Consider the following 23,548-nt stretch of genomic DNA (forward strand, 5'->3'; position numbering starts at 1 on the left):
ATGCACGCAGGATATTAAAGGTTCCAATAGGAGTGTAATAGGCAACCCGGGTTGTTACAGCTTATAAACTGAAATCGTAAGGTATCCAGAAAAAGACAGTCTCTTTGTGTATTTATTTCACACAATTGCAGGGTCAGCAGTCACAAGGTCGACGCGTTTCGCTCAATAGAGCTTTATCAAGATCCTGGTGACTGTTGTATGATTATATTTAAAGGCATCAGTTCTTTCTGATTGGTCTTCCAGTAATTGGGCTAATTTAAGGTGGATTGTTTTGTTATCCATCTGGTTTGTATGTGTCAGTAAGGATTTAAGGTGGAAACTTTTTATGAGGCAGCATTCTACATGTTAAAAAGTTATAAACTATACCATACAGAACATAAACACAGAGTTTTTCTTATTGCATAATACTATTACAGATCAAAGTATTTTGGATATTAACTACATGGCTTCATTCAAAAAGAAAAGGTGATAGGTCCATTTCAGAGTTAAGTCCATTTGGATATAATGTTTTGTATTTGTAAATTAATTCAGCTTCTTTAATTAATAATTTCTTCTCTATATCTCCTCCCCTCCAGTTATTTTTTACTTTTTGTATTCCCCAATAGGAAAGATCTTTAGTGTTCCCTTTGTGGACAGTTTTGAAGTGTTTATATAGATGTGTATCTTCAGAGCCTCGTTCTATCTGGCAAAGATGTTCTCTTATTCTGTCTCTTACCATTCTTTTGGTTTCACCAAAATAAAAGAGGTCACAAGAGCATTTGAGAATATAGATTATGTTCTTGTTGGTGCATCTTATTATCTCTTTAATATTAATTAATTTGTCAGAATTATTTATTTGTAAGTTTTTTAACTTTTTACTGTGTGTGCAGGCTTTGCAGGTGTAGCATGGGAAAAAGCCACTAATGTTTTTTCCTGTCAGATCTTTCTGTCTCTTCATGTTTTGTTTTGATTTTTTTAGTTCACTGGGAGCTAGTATTGTTTTTAGGTTTGTTGCTTTTTTAAAAACAAATTTTGGTTGTTCCACAATAGTTTTTCCCAGAATAGTATCCTCCTTTATGAGGTGCCAATGTTTTCTTATGATGCTTTTAATTATATTATAATCAGCATGATAATTAGTAATAAACGGAATATCAATAACATTTTCATTATCGTTTTCTTTTCTTTTCTCCTTATAAGTTAAGAGGGACTCTCTATCAGTGTTTTTAGCTCTATCAGTTGCCCTGTCTGTGATTAATTTATTATATCCTCTAGCCTGAAATCTCTCTGCTAGGACTTCTGATTGCTCTTCGAAATCTATGATTCTTGAACAGTTTTTTCTAATTCGAAGGTACCTGTGGGAATATTAAGTTAATATTAAGTTTCCAGGTGTTTAAATGGCAACTTTTTGAGTGTATATAACTACTACTATCAACCTTTTTAAAGTGGACAGAATAGACAGAATAGCTACAGACAGGAAGATAATTGGAAAATCCCAGTCCAAAATCGTTTCGAAAATCTAAGGGAATATAGACCTATAGGTAATGAACACAAAAATGAGGAACCAGTTTTTTTAGAGAAGAGCCCTCTAAGGGAGGGCACATCAAGAGATACAAAAGAAAAGGAGCAAGATTCCAATTTAAGAAAGAAAAGAAGTTTAGAGGAAAGAGAGGGAGAGGATTACTTAAACGAGGCAAAAAGATGGAGGTAGAAAAAGAACATCAGGGAATCTTCAACCTCAGTAATCACATTTTAAAAAAGGAAGAAGAAAATATCTTAAAACTAGGCCTCTCATTTGCCCCCACAGCAAGATTAAGCAAATTTCATACACACATCCATGTTAAAAAATTTGTAAGAAATCTCACAATCAAAAGATTTTTTCTTAAAAACCCAGTTGAAAGACAAATGAATACAAAAACACAAAATTTAGATAACATTCAACACACTAATCTCAAGGATAAATCCAAATTTAATCCTGTTTTTGCCAAAGGGAATTTTCTTGAAACGTTTGAAAAATTGGTCTGTAATGATATACAAAAATGCTCCCTCCCTAAAATAAAATTTTTTAATATGAGTATCAGAGAAAAGTCTATCATTGAGAACCTTCAAACAAATGCAGAAATAACAATAAAGCCAGCGGACAAGGGAGGTGGAATTGTCCTTCTAAACACCAGTGACTACCTAAAAGAGGCATACAGATTACTAGGAGACATAAAAACATATAAACCATTAGACTCCGATCCTACAAATCTCTTTAAAAAAAGACTTGATAAGATTCTAACAGATGGGAAAATATCAGGAATACTAAATGAAAAAGAATTTATCTTTCTAACATCTAAATTCCCTGTGATTCCCATCTTTTATTATCTTCCCAAAGTACATAAATGTTTGGTCAACCCTCCAGGGAGACCAATCATTTCTGGGATCAACTCTCTATCTGCAAACTTATCCAGATACGTAGATAACTATTTACAAAAACATGTAAAGAACCTAAAATCTTATCTGAAAGACTCTACACAAGTCCTTAACACCTTAAAGACAGTACAGTGGGAAGATGATATGTTTTTAGTAACGTGATGTCACATCATTATACACTGTGATCAATCACTCTAAAGGTATAAAATCAGTGGATCTTTTTCTTAAAAAAGATATAAATATGTCAGACCAACATAGAGCATTCATCCTAAAAAGTATAACGTATATATTAGAAAACAATTATTTTTCATTTGATGGAAAGTTCTATCTACAGACCGAAGGTACAGCAATGGGCACAAGGTTTGCACCTAGCTATGCCAATCTGTTCATGGGAGCATGGGAAGATGATTTTTTTTGCTCCGGCAGCTATGGTGCAAACCTTGTGCTCTATAAGAGATACATAGATGATCTCTTATTAATATGGAAGGGTACTGAACAAGATCTTAAATCTATGTTCGACAGAATGAACCTTAACACCTGGGGTCTAAAATTCACTTCTAATTATAGTAAAGACAAAATTATCTTTCTAGACCTAGAGATAATGATTATGAATAAAGAACTTGAAACAAAGACCCACTTTAAAAAGGTTGATAGTAGTAGTTATATACACTCAAAAAGTTGCCATTTAAACACCTGGAAACTTAATATTCCCACAGGTCAGTACCTTCGAATTAGAAAAAACTGTTCAAGAATCATAGATTTCGAAGAGCAATCAGAAGTCCTAGCAGAGAGATTTCAGGCTAGAGGATATAATAAATTAATCACAGACAGGGCAACTGATAGAGCTAAAAACACTGATAGAGAGTCCCTCTTAACTTATAAGGAGAAAAGAAAAGAAAACGATAATGAAAATGTTATTGATATTCCGTTTATTACTAATTATCATGCTGATTATAATATAATTAAAAGCATCATAAGAAAACATTGGCACCTCATAAAGGAGGATACTATTCTGGGAAAAACTATTGTGGAACAACCAAAATTTGTTTTTAAAAAAGCAACAAACCTAAAAACAACACTAGCTCCCAGTGAACTAAAAAAATCAAAACAAAACATGAAGAGACAGAAAGATCTGACAGGAAAAAACATTAGTGGCTTTTTCCCATGCTACACCTGCAAAGCCTGCACACACAGTAAAAAGTTAAAAAAACTTACAAATAAATAATTCTCACAAATTAATTAATATTAAGGAGATAATAAGATGCACCAACAAGAACATAATCTATATTCTCAAATGCTCTTGTGACCTCTTTTATTTTGGTGAAACCAAAAGAATGGTAAGAGACAGAATAAGAGAACATATTTGCCAGATAGAACGAGGCTCTGAAGATACACATCTATATAAACACTTCAAAACTATCCACAAAGGGAACACTAAAGATCTTTCCTATTGGGGAATACAAAAAGTAAAAAATAACTGGAGGGGAGGAGATATAGAGAAGAAATTATTAATTAAAGAAGCTGAATTAATTTACAAATACAAAACATTATATCCAAATGGACTTAACTCTGAAATGGACCTATCACCTTTTCTTTTTGAATGAAGCCATGTAGTTAATATCCAAAATACTTTGATCTGTAATAGTATTATGCAATAAGAAAAACTCTGTGTTTATGTTCTGTATGGTATAGTTTATAACTTTTTAACATGTAGAATGCTGCCTCATAAAAAGTTTCCACCTTAAATCCTTACTGACACATACAAACCAGATGGATAACAAAACAATCCACCTTAAATGAGCCCAATTACTGGAAGACCAATCAGAAAGAACTGATGCCTTTAAATATAATCATACAACAGTCACCAGGATCTTGATAAAGCTCTATTGAGCGAAACGCGTCGACCTTGTGACTGCTGACCCTGCAATTGTGTGAAATAAATACACAAAGAGACTGTCTTTTTCTGGATACCTTACGATTTCAGTTTATAAGCTGTAACAACCCGGGTTGCCTATTACACTCCTATTGGAACCTTTAATATCCTGCGTGCATCTAGCACTAAGTGCAGGATCCATCTACAAATATCGTTACTTTATAAAAGTTTTCTTCTCATCATTCAAAAGAATTTGTCAAATCCCAGCCAATCCCACCCGAGATACCAAGCTGTGACGTCAGACGCCAGGACACATGCGGCGCTGATCAGTTACCAGGTGAGAAGGGGATTCGGACGCTGCAGACGGGTTTGGAGAATACCAGGTACTGAGAAAATATTGTATAGTAACCTGTCTCACCCAGAGAAAATACTTGTCTAGAAGTAACTTTTGTATCATCGGCTAAAGTGTTATGCAAATCTGAACTGCACCGCTGTCATTAAGTAACTTTTGTAACATCGGCTAAAGTGTTATGCTAATCTGAACTACACTGCTGTTATTATCTACCTGAATATAGCAGGATATACAAACACCAACTATTTGCCTATACGTTCAATAGAGACGGACACCTGCATAAATTTATGTATGGGGCAGCATATGTAAACACTATTAAAGTGTCAAAGTGTCAAATATTCTATGCATGTTTTTATATCTGAGAATTTTATATAACAAGGGAGACGTCCCTTTAAATTGATGTTTTTAGTATAACTATTATATTGTTTATATGCTTTTTTAAAAAATCTATAAAATATATTTTCCACTCACAGTGACTCATATTGTCTTTATCATCTCACCAAGTGCTATAAAATAGCAATTTAGTATTGAACACTATTTAATAATGAACACTACTTAGTTTTATCTAGTATTCACATTCTTATATTGCTCACTTATCCTTCTTCGATATATATCGATTATATTTCTTCTGTTAAGTGTGATCAGTCCACGGGTCATCATTACTTGTGGGATATTAACTGCTCCCCTACAGGAAGTGCAAGAGGATTCACCCAGCAGAGTTGCTATATAGCTCCTCCCCTCTACGTCACCTCCAGTCATTCTCTTGCACCCAACGACTAGATAGGATGTGTGAGAGGACTATGGTGATATATTTAGTTTTTATATCTTCAATCAAAAGTTTGTTGTTTTATAATAGCACCGGAGTGTGTTATTCCTTCTCTGGTAGAATTTGAAGAAGAATCTACCTTAGTTTTTTTCTATGATTTTAGCCGGAGTAGTTAAGATCATATTGCTGTTTCTCGGCCATCTGAGGAGAGGCAAACTTCAGATCAGGGGACAGCAGGCAGATTAATCTGCAAAGAGGTATGTAGCAGCTTATTATTTTCTGACATGGAATTGATGAGAAAATCCTGCCATACCGTTATAATGTAAACCCAGCCTTGAATGCAGTAGATGTAGCTGATATCAGGCTGTCATGTATGTATATTTTATACTTCTCTGGTTTTTAGACTGTATACATAGACTTAACCTAATTTGCAGGGACTTGCAATAGGTTTTAAATGACAATTAATTATTGAGGTAAAACGTTTTTTTGCTGGCATGTAAAAACGTTTTTTTCTCTGAGGTACTGGGTGAAAAAATGTTTTGGGCACTATTTTTCCACTTGGCAATAGTTTTGATTTAAATTAGAGCAGTTCACTGATCCCTCTCACTGTTATGTGTGTGGGGGAGGGGCCATTTTGGTGCTTTCACTATGCATCAGAAAAAACTCAGTCAGAGATTCATTTTCTTCCTGCATGATCCGGTTCATCTCTACAGAGTTCAGGGATCTCCAAAGCCTTTTTTGAGGGAAGTAATCATTACAGCAGAGCTGTGCTGATTGTATTGACTGTGATAAAAAACAACAAAAAAAACAAAAAAAAACATTTATTTGTGTATTTTTTTTCTGCTGCCTGGGTTAGTTATCATTTGCTGAGGGGAACAATCCTTTGCTAAAACTGTATATTCTGACAAAGATTGATGCTATAACTTAATTATTTTAACTGTTATAATATTTTTCTGTGCTTCTTAAAGGCACAGTTCGTTTTCATATTATTTGTAAATTACTTTGTAAAGTATTTCCAAGTTGCTGTTTATTTGCTAGTGTGTTAAACATGTCTGATTCAGAGGAATATCTCTGTGCTATATGTGTTAATGCCAAAGTGGAGCCCAATAGAAATTTATGTACTAAATGTATTGATGCTATTTTAAAAAACAGTCAATCTGTACAAATTGAACATATTTCACCAAACAACGAGGGGAGAGTTATGCCGACTAACTCGCCTCACGTGTCAGTACCTGCATCTCCCGCTCAGGAGGTGCGTGATATTGTAGCGCCGAGTACATCTGGGCGGCCATTACAAATCACATTACAAGATATGGCTACTGTTATGACTGAAGTTTTGGCTAAACTACCAGAACTAAGAGGTAAACGTGATCACTCTGGGGTGAGAACAGAGTGCGCTGATAATGCAAGGGCCATGTCTGATACTGCGTCACAGTTTGCAGAACGTGAAGACGGAGAGCTTCATTCTGTGGGTGACGGTTCTGATCCAAATAAACTGGACTCAGACATTTCAAATTTTAAATTTAAGCTTGAGAACCTCCGTGTGTTACTAGGGGAGGTATTAGCGGCTCTGAATGATTGTAACACAGTTGCAATCCCAGAAAAAATGTGTAGGTTGGATAAATATTTTGCGGTACCGACGAGTACTGACGTTTTTCCTATACCTAAGAGACTTACTGACATTGTTACTAAGGAGTGGGATAGACCCGGTGTGCCTTTCTCACCCCCTCCTATATTTAGAAAAATGTTTCCAATAGACGCCGCCACACGGGATTTATGGCAAATGGTCCCTAAGGTGGAGGGAGCAGTTTCTACTTTAGCTAAGCGTACCACTATCCCAGTGGAGGATAGCTGTGCTTTTTCAGATCCAATGGATAAAAAATTAGAGGGTTACCTTAAGAAAATGTTTGTTCAACAAGGATTTATATTGCAACCTCTTGCATGTATTGCGCCTGTCACGGCTGCAGCAGCATTTTGGTTTGAGTCTCTGGAAGAGACACTTCAATCATCCACACTAGATGACATCACACACAAACTTAAATTCCTTAAGTTAGCTAATTCATTTATTTCAGATGCCGTAGTACATTTAACTAAACTTGCGGCTAAAAATTCAGGATTCGCCATTCAGGCACGCAGAGCTCTGTGGCTGAAATCCTGGTCAGCTGATGTTACGTCTAAATCTAAATTGCTTAATATTCCTTTCAAAGGGCAGACCTTATTCGGGCCCGGCTTGAAAGAGATTATTGCTGACATTACAGGAGGTAAAGGTCATGCCCTGCCTCAGGACAAGGCCAAAGCCAAGGCTAGACAGTCCAATTTTCGTTCCTTTCGTAATTTCAAAGCAGGAGCAGCATCAACTTCCTCTGCACCAAAACAGGAAGGAGCTGTTGCTCGCTACAGACAAGGCTGGAAACCTAACCAGTCCTGGAACAGGGGCAAACAGGCCAGAAAACCTGCTGCTGCCCCTAAGACAGCATGAATTGAGGGCCCCCGATCCGGGACCGGATCTAGTGGGGGGCAGACTTTCCCTCTTCGCCCAGGCTTGGGCAAGAGATGTTCAGGATCCCTGGGCGTTAGAGATCATATCTCAGGGATACCTTCTGGACTTCAAATCCTCCCCCCAAGAGGGAGATTTCATCTGTCAAGGTTGTCAACAAACCTAACAAAGAAGGAAGCGTTTCTACGCTGCGTACAAGATCTTTTATTAATGGGAGTGATCCATCCAGTTCCGCGGTTGGAACAAGGACAAGGGTTTTACTCAAATCTGTTTGTAGTTCCCAAAAAAGAGGGAACCTTCAGGCCAATCTTGGATTTAAAGATCCTAAACAAATTCCTAAGAGTTCCATCGTTCAAGATGGAAACTATTCGAACAATTTTGCCCATGATCCAAGAGGGTCAGTACATGACCACAGTGGATTTAAAGGATGCTTACCTTCACATACCGATTCATAGAAGTCATTACCGGTATCTAAGGTTTGCCTTTTTAGACAGGCATTACCAGTTTGTAGCTCTTCCATTCGGACTGGCTACGGCTCCAAGAATCTTCACAAAGGTTCTGGGCACTCTTCTGGCGGTACTAAGACCGCGAGGAATTTCAGTAGCTCCGTACTTAGACGACATACTGATACAAGCTTCAAGCTTTCAAACTGCCAAATCTCATACAGAGATAGTACTGGCATTTCTAAGGTCGCATGGATGGAAAGTGAACGAAGAGAAAAGTTCTCTCTTTCCACTCACAAGAGTTCCCTTCCTGGGGACTCTGATAGATTCTGTAGAAATGAAGATTTACCTGACAGAGGACAGGTTAACAAAACTTCAAAATGCATGCCGTGTCCTTCATTCCATTCAACACTCTAAATCTGAATCAAGAGACCAGAAATTCTCTTCTATGGTGGCTTTATCGGCCACATCTGTCCAGGGGAATGCCATTCAGCAGGCCAGACTGGTCAATTGTAACAACAGACGCCAGCCTACTAGGTTGGGGCGCTGTCTGGAATTCTCTGAAGGCTCAGGGACTATGGAATCAGGAGGAGAGTCTTCTTCCAATAAACATTCTGGAATTGAGAGCAGTCCTCAATGCTCTTCTGGCTGGGCCCCAGTTAACAACTCGGGGGTTCATCAGGTTCCAGTCGGACAACATCACGACTGTAGCTTATATCAACCATCAGGGAGGGACAAGAAGCTCCCTAGCAATGATGGAAGTATCGAAGATAATTCGCTGGGCAGAGTCTCACTCTTGCCACCTGTCTGCAATCCACATCCCGGGAGTGGAGAACTGGGAGGCGGATTTCTTAAGTCGTCAGACTTTTCATCCGGGGGAGTGGGAACTTCATCCAGAGGTCTTTGCCCAAATACTTCGACGTTGGGGCAAACCAGAGATAGATCTCATGGCGTCTCGACAGAACGCCAAGCTTCCGCGCTACGGGTCCAGATCCAGGGATCCGGGAGCGGTCCTGATAGATGCCTTGACAGCACCATGGACCTTCAGGATGGCTTATGTGTTTCCACCTTTCCCGATGCTTCCTCGATTGATTGCCAGAATCAAACAGGAGAAAGCATCAGTGATTCTAATAGCGCCTGCATGGCCACGCAGGACTTGGTATGCAGATCTGGTGGACATGTCATTCTGTCCACCTTGGTCGTTACCTCTGAAACAGGACCTTCTGATTCAGGGTCCTTTCAAACATCAAAATCTAACTTCTCTGAAGCTGACTGCTTGGAAATTGAACGCTTGATCTTATCAAAGCGTGGTTTTTCTGAGTCAGTTATTGATACCTTAATACAGGCTAGGAAGCCTGTTACCAGAAAGATTTACCATAAAATATGGCGTAAATACCTATATTGGTGCGAATCCAAAGGTTACTCTTGGAGTAAGGTTAGGATTCCTAGGATATTGTCTTTTCTACAAGAAGGTTTAGAAAAGGGGTTATCCGCTAGTTCCTTAAAGGGACAGATCTCAGCTCTGTCCATTCTGTTACACAAGCGTCTGTCAGAAGTTCCAGACGTTCAGGCTTTTTGTCAGGCTTTGGCCAGGATTAAACCTGTGTTTAAAGCTGTGGCTCCACCATGGAGTTTAAACCTTGTTCTTAACGTTTTACAGGGTGTTCCGTTTGAACCCCTTCATTCCATTGATATAAAGTTGTTATCTTGGAAAGTTCTATTTTTAATGGCTATTTCCTCGGCTCGAAGAGTCTCTGAGTTATCAGCCTTACATTGTGATTCTCCTTATTTGATTTTTCACTCGGATAAGGTAGTTCTGCGTACTAAACCTGGGTTCTTACCTAAGGTAGTCACTAACAGGAATATCAATCAGGTGATTGTTGTTCCATCCTTGTGCCCAAATCCTTCTTCGAGGAAGGAACGTCTTTTGCACAATCTGGATGTAGTTCGTGCCCTTAAATTTTATTTACAGGCAACTAAAGATTTTCGACAAACGTCTTCCCTGTTTGTCGTTTACTCTGGTCAGAGGAGAGGTCAAAAAGCTTCTGCTACCTCTCTCTCTTTTTGGCTTCGTAGCATAATTCGTTTAGCTTATGAGACTGCTGGACAGCAGCCTCCTGAAAGAATTACAGCTCATTCCAATAGAGCTGTGGCTTCCACTTGGGCCTTTAAGAATGAGGCCTCTGTTGAACAGATTTGCAAGGCTGCAACTTGGTCTTCGCTTCATACTTTTTCCAAATTTTACAAATTTGACACTTTTGCTTCCTCGGAGGCTATTTTTGGGAGAAAGGTTCTTTAGGCAGTGGTTCCTTCTGTATAAAGAGCCTGCCTATCCCTCCCGTCATCCGTGTACTTTTGCTTTGGTATTGGTATCCCACAAGTAATGATGACCCGTGGACTGATCACACTTAACAGAAGAAAACATAATTTATGCTTACCTGATAAATTCCTTTCTTCTGTAGTGTGATCAGTCCACGGCCCGCCCTGTTTTTTAAGGCAGGTAAATATTTTTTAAATTATACTCCAGTCACCACTACACCCTTGGCTTCTCCTTTCTCGTTGGTCCTTGGTCGAATGACTGGAGGTGACGTAGAGGGGAGGAGCTATATAGCAACTCTGCTGGGTGAATCCTCTTGCACTTCCTGTAGGGGAGCAGTTAATATCCCACAAGTAATGATGACCCGTGGACTGATCACACTACAGAAGAAAGGAATTTATCAGGTAAGCATAAATTATGTTTTTAAGTATACCTTTAGCTATAAGTAGCGCACCTATCACTCCCAATTACACACTCTATCGTTTTTTGAAAGACGGAAGGATCTTTCGACCCTTTAGGTGTTTGGTTACTACCTTTTTTACCAGCGCACTACTAAACCCTCCACATCTACACCAGTTTCTCTTCATAGGTCTTGAAGCAATGGCGCAGCCAAGCCTGTTGACCCTATAATATAAGATACCCCTCCCTTTAAGATATAAAAATATATTTGAGCTATAGGCCTCCTTTTGGTAGCGCAGGCTCCGTTCCCCCTCACATAGTTTACCTGCTAAGCTAAGGGACACAGATCCCATGTTTAAAGTCCTACAATACATATATGTGGGCTTAACCATAGATGCTATTGATAAGCCCTCCCTTAATATGTATGTGTAATTATAGTCCCAAGGGCCCAAAAGAGACCCTATATGTTATAAACCTAAAAATTTGAGGTTAGTTTTATGTGTATCTTCACCACATAGTTAACATTACTTTACTAAAATTACTTTTCTCTTGTTAAGTGTATCCAGTCCACGGATCATCCATTACTTATGGAATATATTCTCCTTCCCAACAGGAAGCTGCAAGAGTCCACCCACAGCAAAGCTGCTATATAGCTCCTCCCCTAACTGCCATATTCAGTCATTCTCTTGCAAGCCTCAACATAGATAGGAGGTTGTGAGAGTCTGTGGTGCTTTCTACTTAGTTTATTCTTCAATCAAAAGTTTTTTATTTTTAAATGGCACCGGAGTGTGCTGTTTATCTCAGGCAGTATTTGGAAGAAGAATCTGCCTGCGTTTTTCTATGATCTTAGCAGACGTAACTAAGATCCATTTGCTGTTCTCACACATTCTGAGGAGTGAGGTACTTCAGAGGGGGAATGGCGTGCAGGTTTTCCTGCAGATAAGGTATGTGCAGTAAAATATTTTTCTAGGAATGGAATTGACTAAGAAAATACTGCTGATACCGAAGTAATGTAAGTAAAGCCTTAAATGCAGCGATAGCGACTGGTATCAGGCTTATTAATAGAGATACATACTCTTGTAAAAATGTGTTTTAAAACGTTTGCTGGCATGTTTAATCGTTTTTAACATATGTTTGGTGATAAAACTTATTGGGGCCTAAGTTTTTTCCACATGGCTGGCTTAAATTTTGCATAGAAACAATTTCCACTGTTATAGTATAAAAGTTACAGTTGGTGCAGTTAAAATTACATACAGTGACATTCAGCTTCCCTCAGCAGTCCCCTGCATGCTATAGGACATCTCTGAAGGGCTCAAAAGGGCTTCAAAAGTAGGAGCTGTTATGACTGTTTAAAACATATTTTTCGTTTTGTTAATCTGTTTTTTGTATTAAGGGGTTAATCATCCATTTGCAAGTGGGTGCAATGCTCTGCTAACTTGTTACATACACTGTAAAAATTTTGTTAGTTTAACTGCCTTTTTTTCACTGTTATTTCAAATTTTGGCAAAATTTGTTTCTCTTAAAGGCACAGTAACGTTTTATATATTTGCTTGTTAACTTGATTTAAAGTGTTTTCCAAGCTTACTAGTCTCATTATTAGTCTGTTCTAACATGTCTGACATAGAGGAAGCTCTGTGTTCATTATGTTTTAAAGCCATGGTGGAACCCCATCTTAGAATGTGTACCAGATGTACTGATTTCATGTTAAACAATAAAGATCATTTTTTGTCTTTAAAAACATTATCACCAGAGGATTCTGTCGTGGGGGTAGTTATGCCGACTAACTCTCCCCACGTGTCAGACCTTTTGACTCCCGCTTTAGGGACTCACGCTCAAATGGCGCCAAGTACATCAAGGGCACCCATAGCGTTTCTTTACCAGGGGATTCTGTCGAGGGGAAAGTTATGCCGACTAACTCTCCCCACGTGTCAGACCCTTCGACTCCCGCTTCAGGGACTCACGCTCAAATGGCGCCAAGTACATCAAGGGCGCCCATAGCGTTTATTTTACAAGACATGGCAAAGGTGGTGAATAATATTCTGGCAGCAGTATTAGTCAGACTACCTGAAATTAAAGGAAAGCAGTTAGCTCTGGGGGTAGATACAGAGCATACAGACGCTTTAAGAACCATGTATGATACTACCTCACAATATGCTTAGTCTGTGGGTGATTTTTTTTTTTTTGACTCAGGGAAGATGATTTAACCTGATTCTGATATTTCTACATTTAAAATTTATGCTTGAGAACCTCCACTTGTTGCTCAGGGAGGCTTTGGCTGCTCTGAATGAATGTGTACAATCGCAGGGCCAGAGAAATTGTGTAGACTGGATAAATAATATGCAGTGCCGGTGTGTACTGATGTTTTTCCAATACCTAAAGAGGTTTACTAAAAAAAAAATTTTTTTAATAAGGAATGGGATAGACCAGGTGTGCCGTTCTCTTCCCCTCCTATTTTTTTAGAAGAATGTTTTCTAATAGTTACCACCACACGGGACTTCTGGCAGACAGTTCCTAAGGTGGAGAGAAGAGTTTCTACTCTAGCTAAGCGTACCACTACCTCTGACGAGGACAGTTGTGCTTTTTAGATCCAATGGATAAAAAATGTTTATTCAACAGGGTTTTATCCTGCAGCCCCTTGCATACATTGCTTCTGTCACTGCTGCTGCGGCGTTCTGGGTTGAGTCTCTTGATGAGGCTTTACAGTTAAGCGACTCCATTGGATGAATATATTTGACAAGCTTATGCTAGCCAATTCCTTTGTTTTCTGATGCCTTGTTCATTTGACTAGACTAACGTCTAAGAATTCTGTTTTTTACTATACTGGCGCGCAGAGCGCTATGGCTTATATCATGGTCAGCTGTCGTGACTTTAATAAATAAGCTACTTAACTTCCCTTCAAGGGGCAGACCCTATTCGGGCCTGGTTTGAAGGAGATTATTGCTTATATCACTGGAGGAAAAGGTCATGCCCTTCCTCAGGATAGGTCTAAATCAAGGGCAAAAAAAAAAAAAAAAAAGTCTAATTTTCGTACCTTTTAAAAACTTCAGGGCAGGTGTGGCATCCTCTTCCTCTAAGGCAAAACAAGAGGGAATTTTTGCTCAGTCCAAGGCGGTCTGGAGACAATCGGACCTGGAACAAAGATAAGCAGGCCAAGGAGCCTGCTGCTGCCTCTAAGGCAGCATGAAGGAACGGACCCCTATCCGGTAACGGATCCTATAGGGGGCAGACTTTCATTCTTTGCCCAGGCGTGGGCAAGAGATGCCCAGGATCCCTAGGCATTGGAATTTATATCCCAGAGATATCTTCTGGATTTCAAAGATTCCCCCCCAAAAAAAGGGGAGATTTCGCCTTTCACAATTATCTGCAAACCAGATAAAGAAGGAGGCATTCTTACATTGTGTACGAGATCCATCCAGTTCCAAGAGAGGAACAGGGACAGAGTTTTTACTCAAATCTGTTTGTGGTTCCCAAGGAGAGGGAACCTTCAGACCTATTTTGGATCTAAAGATCTTAAACAAATTCCTCAGAATTCCGTCATTTAAGATGGAAACTATTCGTACCATCTTAACTATGATCCAGGAGAGTCAATAGAGGACTACAATGGATTTGAAGGATGCTTATCCTCACATTGTGATGCATAAAGATCACCATCGTTTTTCAGGTTTGCCTTTCTAGACAGGCATTACCAGTTTGTAGCTCTTTCCTTTGGGATATCTACAGCCCCAAGAATCTTTATGGAGGTTCTGGGGTCGCTTTGGCGGTCCTTAGACCGCGGGGCATAGAAGTGGCCCCTTATTTAGACGACATCCTGATACAGGCGTCAAACATCCAAATTGCCCAGTCTCATACGGACGTAGTACTGGCATTTCTGAGATCACATGGGTGGAAAGTGAACAAGGAAAGAGTTCTCTATCCCCAATCTCAAGGGTTTCCCTCCTAGGGACTCTGATAGATTCTGTAGAAATGAAAATTTACCTGACGGAGTCCAGGTTGTCAAAGTTTCTAAATTTCTGCCGTGTTTTTTTCATCCCATCCGCGCCCTTCGGTGGCTCAGTACATGAATGAAATCGGCTTAATGGTAGCGGCAAGGGACATAGTACCGTTTGCACGTCTACATTTCAGACCGCTGCAACTATGCATGCTCAGTCAGAGGAACGGGGATTACACAGATTTGTCCCCCTGTTAAACCTGGACCAAGAGACCAGAGATTCTCTTCTCTGGTGACTATGTCGGGTCCATCTGTCCAAGGGTATGACCTTCCGCAGGTCAGATGGGACAATTGTTACAATAGATGCCAGCCTTTTAGGTTGGGATGCAGTCTGGAACTCCCTGAAGGCTCAGGGATAGTGGACTTAGGAGGAGACCCTCCTTCTAATAAATATTCTGGAACTGGGAGTGATATTCCATGCTCTTCAGACTTGGCCTCAGTTAGCAACTCTGAGGTACATCATACTCAGTCGGACAATATACACGACTGTGGCTTACATCAGCCATCAAGGGGGAACAGAAGTTCCCTAGCAATGTTAGAAGTCTTACAATAATTTACTGGACAGAGACTCACTCTTGTCTATCAGCTATCCATATCCCAGGTGTTGAGAACTGGGAGGTGGATTTTCTAAGTCGTCAGACTTTTCTTCCGGGGGAGTGGGATTTCCTCCGGAGGTCAAGACCAAGCAGGAGAGGGCTTTGGTGTTTTTGAAAGCGCCTGCGTAGCCACGCAGGACCTGGTATGCAGATCTGGTGGACATGTCATCCTTTCCATCACGGTCTCTGCTTCAGAGACAGGTCCCTCTACCTCAGGGTCCTTTCAACCATCTAAATAGAATCAATCTGAGATGGACTGCCTGGAGACTGAACGCTTGATGTTATCAAAGCATGGCTTCTCCGAGTCAGTCATTGATACCTTAATACAGACATGAAAGCCTGTCTCTAGGAAAATTGAACATAGATATGGTGTAAATATCTGATTGTTACGAATCCAAGGGTTACTCATGGAGTAAAGTCTGGATTCCCAGAATATTATCTTTTCTCCAAGATGTTTTTGAGAAAAGGGTTGTCAGCTAATTCCTTAAAAGGGGACAGATTTTTACTCTGTCTATTTTTTTGCACAAGCGTCTGGCAGGTATTCTAGACGTTCAGGCATTTGGTCAGGCTTTGGTTAGATCCAAGCCTGTGTTTAAAACTGTTGCTCCGCCATGGAGCTTAAACCTGATTCTTAAGGTTCTTCAAGAAGTTCCGTTTGAACCTTTTTTGTTCCATAGATATCAATCTTTATCTTGGAAAGTTCCTTTTGGGTAGCTAATTCCTCGACTCGTAGAGTCTCCAAGTTATCTGTGTTACAATGTGATTCTCCTTATCTGGTCCTTCGTACGGATAAGGTAGTCCTGCGTACCAACCTGGGTTTTCTTCCTAAGGTGGTATCTAACAAGTACATCACTCAAGAGATAGTTGTTCCATGCTTGTATCCTAATCCTTCCTCAAAGAAGGAACGTCTATTACACAATATTGGACGTGGTTTGTGCTTTAAAGTTTTACTTACAAGCTACTACAGTTTTCATCAAACGTTCACCTTGTTTGTTGTCTATTCTGGACAGAGGAGAGGTCAAAAGACTTCGGCAGCCTCTCTGTCTTTTTGGTTAAAAAGCATAATTCATTTAGCTTATGAGACTGCTGGACAGCAGCCTCCTGAAGGGATTACAGCTCATTCTACTAGAGCTGTGGTTTTCACTTGGGCCTTTTTTAAATGTGGCTTCTGTTGAACAGATTTACAAGACGGAGTCTTGGTCTGCGCTTCATACTTTTCAAATTTAACAAATTTGATACCTTGCTTCTTCGGAGGCTATTTTTGGGAGAAAGGGTTTTTTACAGGCAGTGGTAACTTCCGTTTAAGTACCTGCCTTGTCCCTCCCATCATCCGTGTACTTTAGCTTTGGTATTGGTATTCCATAAGTAATGGATGATCCGTGGACTGGATACACTTAACAAGAGAAAACATAATTTATGCTTACCTGATAAATTTATTTCTCTTGTAGTGTATCCAGTCCACGGCCCGCCCTGTCACTTTAAGGCAGGTAATTTTTTCATTTGAACTACAGTCACCACTGCACCCTATGGTTTTTCCTTTCTCTGCATGTTTTCGGTCGAATGACTGAATATGGCAGTTAGGGGAGGAGCTATATAGCAGCTTTGCTGTGGGTGGACTCTTGCAGCTTCCTGTTGGGAAGGAGAATATTTTCCATAAGTAATGGATGATCCGTGGACTGGATACACTACAAGAGAAATAAATTTATCAGGTAAGCATAAATTATGTTTTTGCTTTTAGTTCTTTGTTACCTCTAGTTATCAAAAGATAAATTCTCATTTATCCATTTAGAGCTGATTTAAATAATATATTAACCATCTCATTTATGTTATATAACAAAGTAGCTTCTGATAATTCTGGTGGTAGTTATGTCAGATATGCTTACATTTTGCTGCTATATACGCTACTCAGGGTGCTCCTTCCATAGCCCCTGTTCATATATACACTCCATTCTAGCTCTCCTCCTGATTAAAGATATCTCCCCTCATCCTATCCCACTCTTGATAGAGAGTGGGTCATATCCCATATCCTTTTTCCGACTCCGTCCAGTGGTGACAGTAACCCCTGAGGGGAGATATAACTGTTATAACTGTTAGCCCTGTACCATTCCTTTATCAGCCAAGCTTTAAAATATAATTTTTTTCTTTGTACCCCTAACCTTAGTCGTCTGAGTTTGTACTGGCTCCGTCCCCCCACCTTCCCCTTTCCTTACACCAATGAGCTTACTTTGTAAGCAAAGGAAACTAAATCCAATAGAAACCTTCCAATTACCTACTTTAGTTCTCATCCATTTTTTTTTTTACCTGGTGATCCTGAAAAATGTTCAAGTCTGAAGAGTCTTTACAGTAGAATCAATACACTGGTTGTATTGAAAGACATTAGATAGAATGAAAAATGATTAATTATACTAATACAGCTATCTTTAGTATGTTTGCTTATATTTGGTGGATCACCTGAATACACATAGACCGTGATAAACTACTAATGATTGAAATACATAAACGTTACTTAATAACCCCTTCCTCTAAAAAACAAGAAAAATAAGATTCACCAATTGAGACCCATGAGAGGTCTTGTACTGCTTTCAGTTACCTTCTTTGACTTATTATATTCTGTATATCCTATAAAGGTCTCCAGAGGGTAAATAGTTTGATAGGCATAACTTACACATCTTGATCTCACAAATGTTTTGTAACTTGAGTTGATATTTTCAAATCATTTATTTGTATAATATGTATTGGCATTCCAATATTGTATGCCTTAAAGTGAATCTCAATAAAACTATTTAAAAAAAAAAAAATTAGAAAGTTGCTTAAAATTGCATGCTCTATTTTGAATCACGAAAGAAAAAATTTGGGTTCAGTGTCCCTTTAAGTACAATGGTAAAAAAATCCTGATTGGACAAACTAACCCATGCAGGTAAATATTTAGCGAATGGAGAAAACAGTTCAAGTACATAATTTAACCCAAAACAACATGATATTAGCTATAATCACAACACTTGGTAAAATAATTTCAATGACCATGAAAAAAAAGATATACAGTCATGGCCAAAAATATTGCACCCCTGCATTTCTGTCAGATAGTGCACCACTTCGCCCAGTTTATTTCTTTTGTTTGTATTGGTATGACACAAAAAAAGTAGAGAAAAAAAAGCCAAATCTGACACATTCCACGCAAAACTCCAATAATGGACTGGACAAAAATATTGGCACCTTCTCAAAATTGTAAGAAATAATTGCATTCCAAGTTTGTGATGCTCTTGTAATTTGTAATTAAACTCACCTGTATCAATTAACAGGTGCTGACAATATAGAAATCACGGGCGAGATTACATATGTGGCGTCGCCCGCAAAAGCCAGCATTGCTGGTTTTTAGTCGGGTATTGATATCACATATACGGCACCGCATATAAATGCGGCATGTATATTTCACCCGTCGCCCGCTAATTTTAGTCCCATAAACTAACATAGAACCGCGTCGCAAATCAATATCACATATTCAGCGTCAGGACTATTTTCAACTCGCCACACAGTATATAAGCACCATAACTCCCTGAAAGTTCTAACACCTAACGCATGCAAAATATCTACCTGTCAACCCCCATCTCCCCCACCGCAATAACTATTAAAAAATATATATACCCCTAATCCGCCAACACCCACATCGCAATATGCCTAATTAAACTATTAACCCCTAATCTGCCATTCATCCACATTGCAATCTACCTAATAAAAGTATTAACCCCTAATCCGCCATCCCCCCACATTGCAAAATAACTAATTAAGCTATTAACCCCTAAACCGCCAACCCCCCACTTTGCAATAAACCTAAATAATCTATTAACTCCTAAACCGCCAACCCCCACAACGCAAATAACTAATTTAAAGGGACACTAAACTCAAAAAATTCTTAGAACATGCAATTTTATACAACATTCCAATTTACTTCTATCGAATTTGCTTCATTCTTTAGATATCCTTTGTTGAAGAAATAGTAATGCACATGGGTGAGCCAATCACATGTGGAATCTATGTGCAGCAGCCAATCAGCAGCTACTGAGCCTATCTAGATATGATTTTCATTAAATAGAAGTAAATTAGAAAGTTTTCAAATTGCATGCTCTTTCTAAATCATTGTGTTTCATGTCCCTTTAATTACTAAGCCCCCTAACCTAACACCCCCTAAATTAACCCCAATTACCTAATATGAAAAAATACTAAATGACAATTAAAATAAAAAGTCTAACATTACTTTAAAAATAAAAAAACTAATGAAAAAATACTAAATGACAATTAAAATAAAAAATCTAACATTACTTTAAAAATAAAAAAACTAATGAAAAAATACTAAATTACAATTAAAATAAAACATCTAACATTACTTTAAAAATAAAAAAATAAAAATTTAAATTAATCTAAAATTACAAAAAAATAAAAAGTTCACTATTAGTATTTATTTAATGTAAAAGAGCTGTTTAACTTAGGGCATTGCCCTACATAAGGCCCTTTTAAGGGCTATTGGTACTTTAGTTTAGATTAGGGGGTGTTTTTATTTTCATAGGGATAAGGTTTCATTTTTTTTATTTTTTATAATTTTATTTATTTTTTTCTGTGATGTTAGACTTTTTTATTTTTGTAATTTTAGATTAATTTAATCTTAGTTTTTTTTTTAAGTAATGTTAGATTTTTTATTTTAATTGTAACAGTATTTTTTTATTTTATGGAATTGGGGTTAATTTAGGGGGTGTTAGGTTAGGCGTCTTAGTAATTAAATTAGTTATTTGCGTTGTGTGGGGTTGGCGGATTAGGGGTTAATACTGTTGATAGGTAGTTGGCGTTGTGGGTGAATAGCGGATTAGGAGTTAATACATTTATTAGGTATATTGCATTGTGGGTGAATGGCAGATTAGGGGTTAATACTTTTATTATTAGTTGCAATGTGGGGGGATTGCGGATAATAGCGGTTTTGAAGTGTCGGGTTTATTTATTAGTTTTTAAACTGCCGTAAGTCACTGGTGACTCTAGAAATGAGTATTTACTCACATTTCTGGATATCGCTAGTTTATCCGACTTACGGCAGTTTATGAACTGCCGACAGGGTTTATGTGCTTCCCCGATGTGCAGGGTGAAATTACAGGCGACGCGGGTTTCAGCAGTTAGAAGCAGTTAGATTAGAGTTTGAACACTGCTGAATTGCATTCTTAATTCCTTGGATATCTTTTTATATCCCTTTCCTGTTTTATACAGTTCAACTACCTTTTTCCCACAGATCCTTTGACAATTATTTTTCTTTCCCCATGACTCAGAATCTAGAAAGTCAGTGCAGCACTGGATGAAAGATGTAAGGGTCTGTCAGAAGTCCAGAAACTCATTGACCTTTTATACACACACACACTAATTACAAGCAAACAGATCACAGGTGAGGATGGTTACCTTTAATAGCCATTCAAACCCCTTTGTGTCAACTTGTGTGCATGTTATCAGGCCAAAATCACCAGGGTATGTAAACTTCTGATCAGGGTCATTTGGGTAATTTCTGTTGTCATTATGATTTAAAAAGAGTAAACACAGTTGATTGATAATAAATGGCTTCAGCCAAACACTAACCATGAGTGAAAGAAAAGTTTTTGTGTTATCATTCATATTCTCTGAAAAATGGCCAAGAAATCATAAATTTTGAATATTGGTTTACCAATTGCCTTCTCTAATGTAATTAAAGCCACTATAAGTATATATTTGCTTTGGGTAAAACTTACATACTTCCACTGTTTCCTCTAATTAATACATATGTGCATGGGTTAATTTATTTTAATATTTGTCATATCAAGATGTTTTACCATTGTACTTAAGAGATTGTTGGTGGTAAAAAATAATCCTTATGATTATGGCAGAAGCCGAAACACCTCAGGGTCCGTCCATATGGGGTCGTTTTTGACAATGTTACCTGTTGTAAGTGTCTTGTGTATCATGTTTTACCTTATTACAGAATAAAGGAATGATTTTATTAGTTCAATGCCGGAGAGCTGTGGATTTATAATTTTGTAATTGATTAACCTGCCAATACATGAAAGTGGCTGGAACTTTCAAACTGTTGCATGTCCTGGACCTAGAGCGATAACCGTACACTGTTTTTGAGTCAGAGCATCAAGTGGCTGAAAGACGTTGTGACTCAGAATGGAGATGCATTCAGTGGAGCTGACACTGTCTTGAACTTCCCCCCATACTCATTTTATCACGCTGGAGTTTATCAGATGAACATTGGGAAGGCAACAAGTTTTGAACACTGAATGAGGTGTGTACCATCTCTTATATTAAATACTGCAAACTGATTTTTTTTTTCTCACAGGCCTAATCATGACAGTGCATATAAGGCCATTTTCCCAGAAAATGTATTAATTTATAAACATACTGAAGTAGACTTAGGAGAGTGCATGTTTCTTGAACATAATATAGCAGCAGTGACTGCAACATTTGAAGCAATGTAATAAGTACAGTGCTCAAGGCAAGTACATGATAAAAGTAATGTGGATTTTTTTTTAATTATATGCTCATTTGAATTAAGAACGTTTAATTCTGACTTCTATATTTCAAGAATATTCAATGTATCAGCTGTTAAATAGTTTGTTTGTTTGTTTTTTGGCAAAACTGAACCTGTCACTCTCCAATTTGAAAGTGAATGGAATGACAATTGGAGGTTGACATATGAGCATTATAAAACTTGATATAGAGATATAAATAATTGTTCTTACCATGTCCAGGAGAGAATACATCATCCACAGCATTTAGACATAAAACAGGTATTTCTATTGACTTGACCCTGTGACAGGGGCTGGCATCTTTATAATATTGATCATTTGTGGGGTATCCAAACATCACTGATGTGAACCTTGTGTCAAACTCTCGAATGGATTTAGCCTACAGATCAAACATCAAACAAGAACATGAATGGAGTGTTATGAATAATACATCTAAATATTTTGTCTATTCTGTTTATTCAAAATTCAAGTTAAATTATACTGAAATTTTCATTCATTTGCTTAGTTTACTAAGTAGCACTCATCAACCATGGCTGACCATTTAAACAGGGGGCTGTACACAATCCAGTAACCCCTTCCTCATATATATCATCTTAGTCAAAAAGGAAAGAAAAAAACTAGGGAAGCTTTGTGAGTACTTTGGAGCCAAATATGGACATTTTGTAAGTGTTTAAAGGGATATGAAACCCAAATTTTTTTCTTTCGCGATTCAGATAGAGCATTCAATTTTAAGCAACTTTTTAATTTACTGCTATTATCAATTTTTCCTAATTCTCTTTGCATCTTTATTTGAAAAATCAGGAATGTAAGCTTAGGAGTAGGACCATTTTTGGTTCAGCACCTGGGTAGTGCAAGCAAGCGCTGTGATAACAGTGTCAGGGACTGATGTTTTCTTCTATAGCTATTGTCATACGTGATCAAATGTAATCCTTTATTTAATATTTGTCACCTTTTCTGCTTTGGTTTTAGATTTTCTTATGTAAAATGTATCAAAATGTAATAAAAATATAATTAAAAAAAAAACACATGGCAACCTTAATAATAATTGCAATTTGAAATATCAGTTCTGGCAATGGAGTCCCAAAATCAAGTGTGAAATGATAAAGACTGATCTGTAGAGACTCCATTCTCCAGACTCTTGTCTACTGAGATAGTCAGTTTAGCAATTGCTTAAAATTCCAGTTAGATGAACTTCTGTAATGTCTAGACAGTATGTGTCTACCGACTACGGCTAGATTACGAGTGGTGCGCCAACTGTTGCGCATGCACGATATCTGGTTTATTGCATGTATTACAAGTTTAAAGTAAACGCATTAGTTAAAGGGACATTAAACCCAATTTCTCCAACATTGGTGTGTCCGGTCCACGGCGTCATCCTTACTTGTGGGAA

At 38.1% G+C, this 23,548-nt stretch overlaps 1 protein-coding gene across 1 annotated transcript in view; it reads right to left on the minus strand.

Annotated features, from left to right (window-relative positions):
* The window catches only part of ABHD3 (abhydrolase domain containing 3, phospholipase), a 334,056-nt gene that overhangs the window by 22,674 nt on the left and 287,834 nt on the right, over window positions 1-23,548 (minus strand). Inside the window, exon 8 of the mRNA XM_053714971.1 lies at window positions 22,372-22,537. Coding sequence (XP_053570946.1) covers window positions 22,372-22,537 — 166 coding nt within the window. The remainder of the gene's footprint in view (window positions 1-22,371; window positions 22,538-23,548) is intronic.

Source organism: Bombina bombina, chromosome 5 (genome assembly GCF_027579735.1).
Source record: "Bombina bombina isolate aBomBom1 chromosome 5, aBomBom1.pri, whole genome shotgun sequence".
Lineage (NCBI taxonomy): Eukaryota > Metazoa > Chordata > Amphibia > Anura > Bombinatoridae > Bombina > Bombina bombina.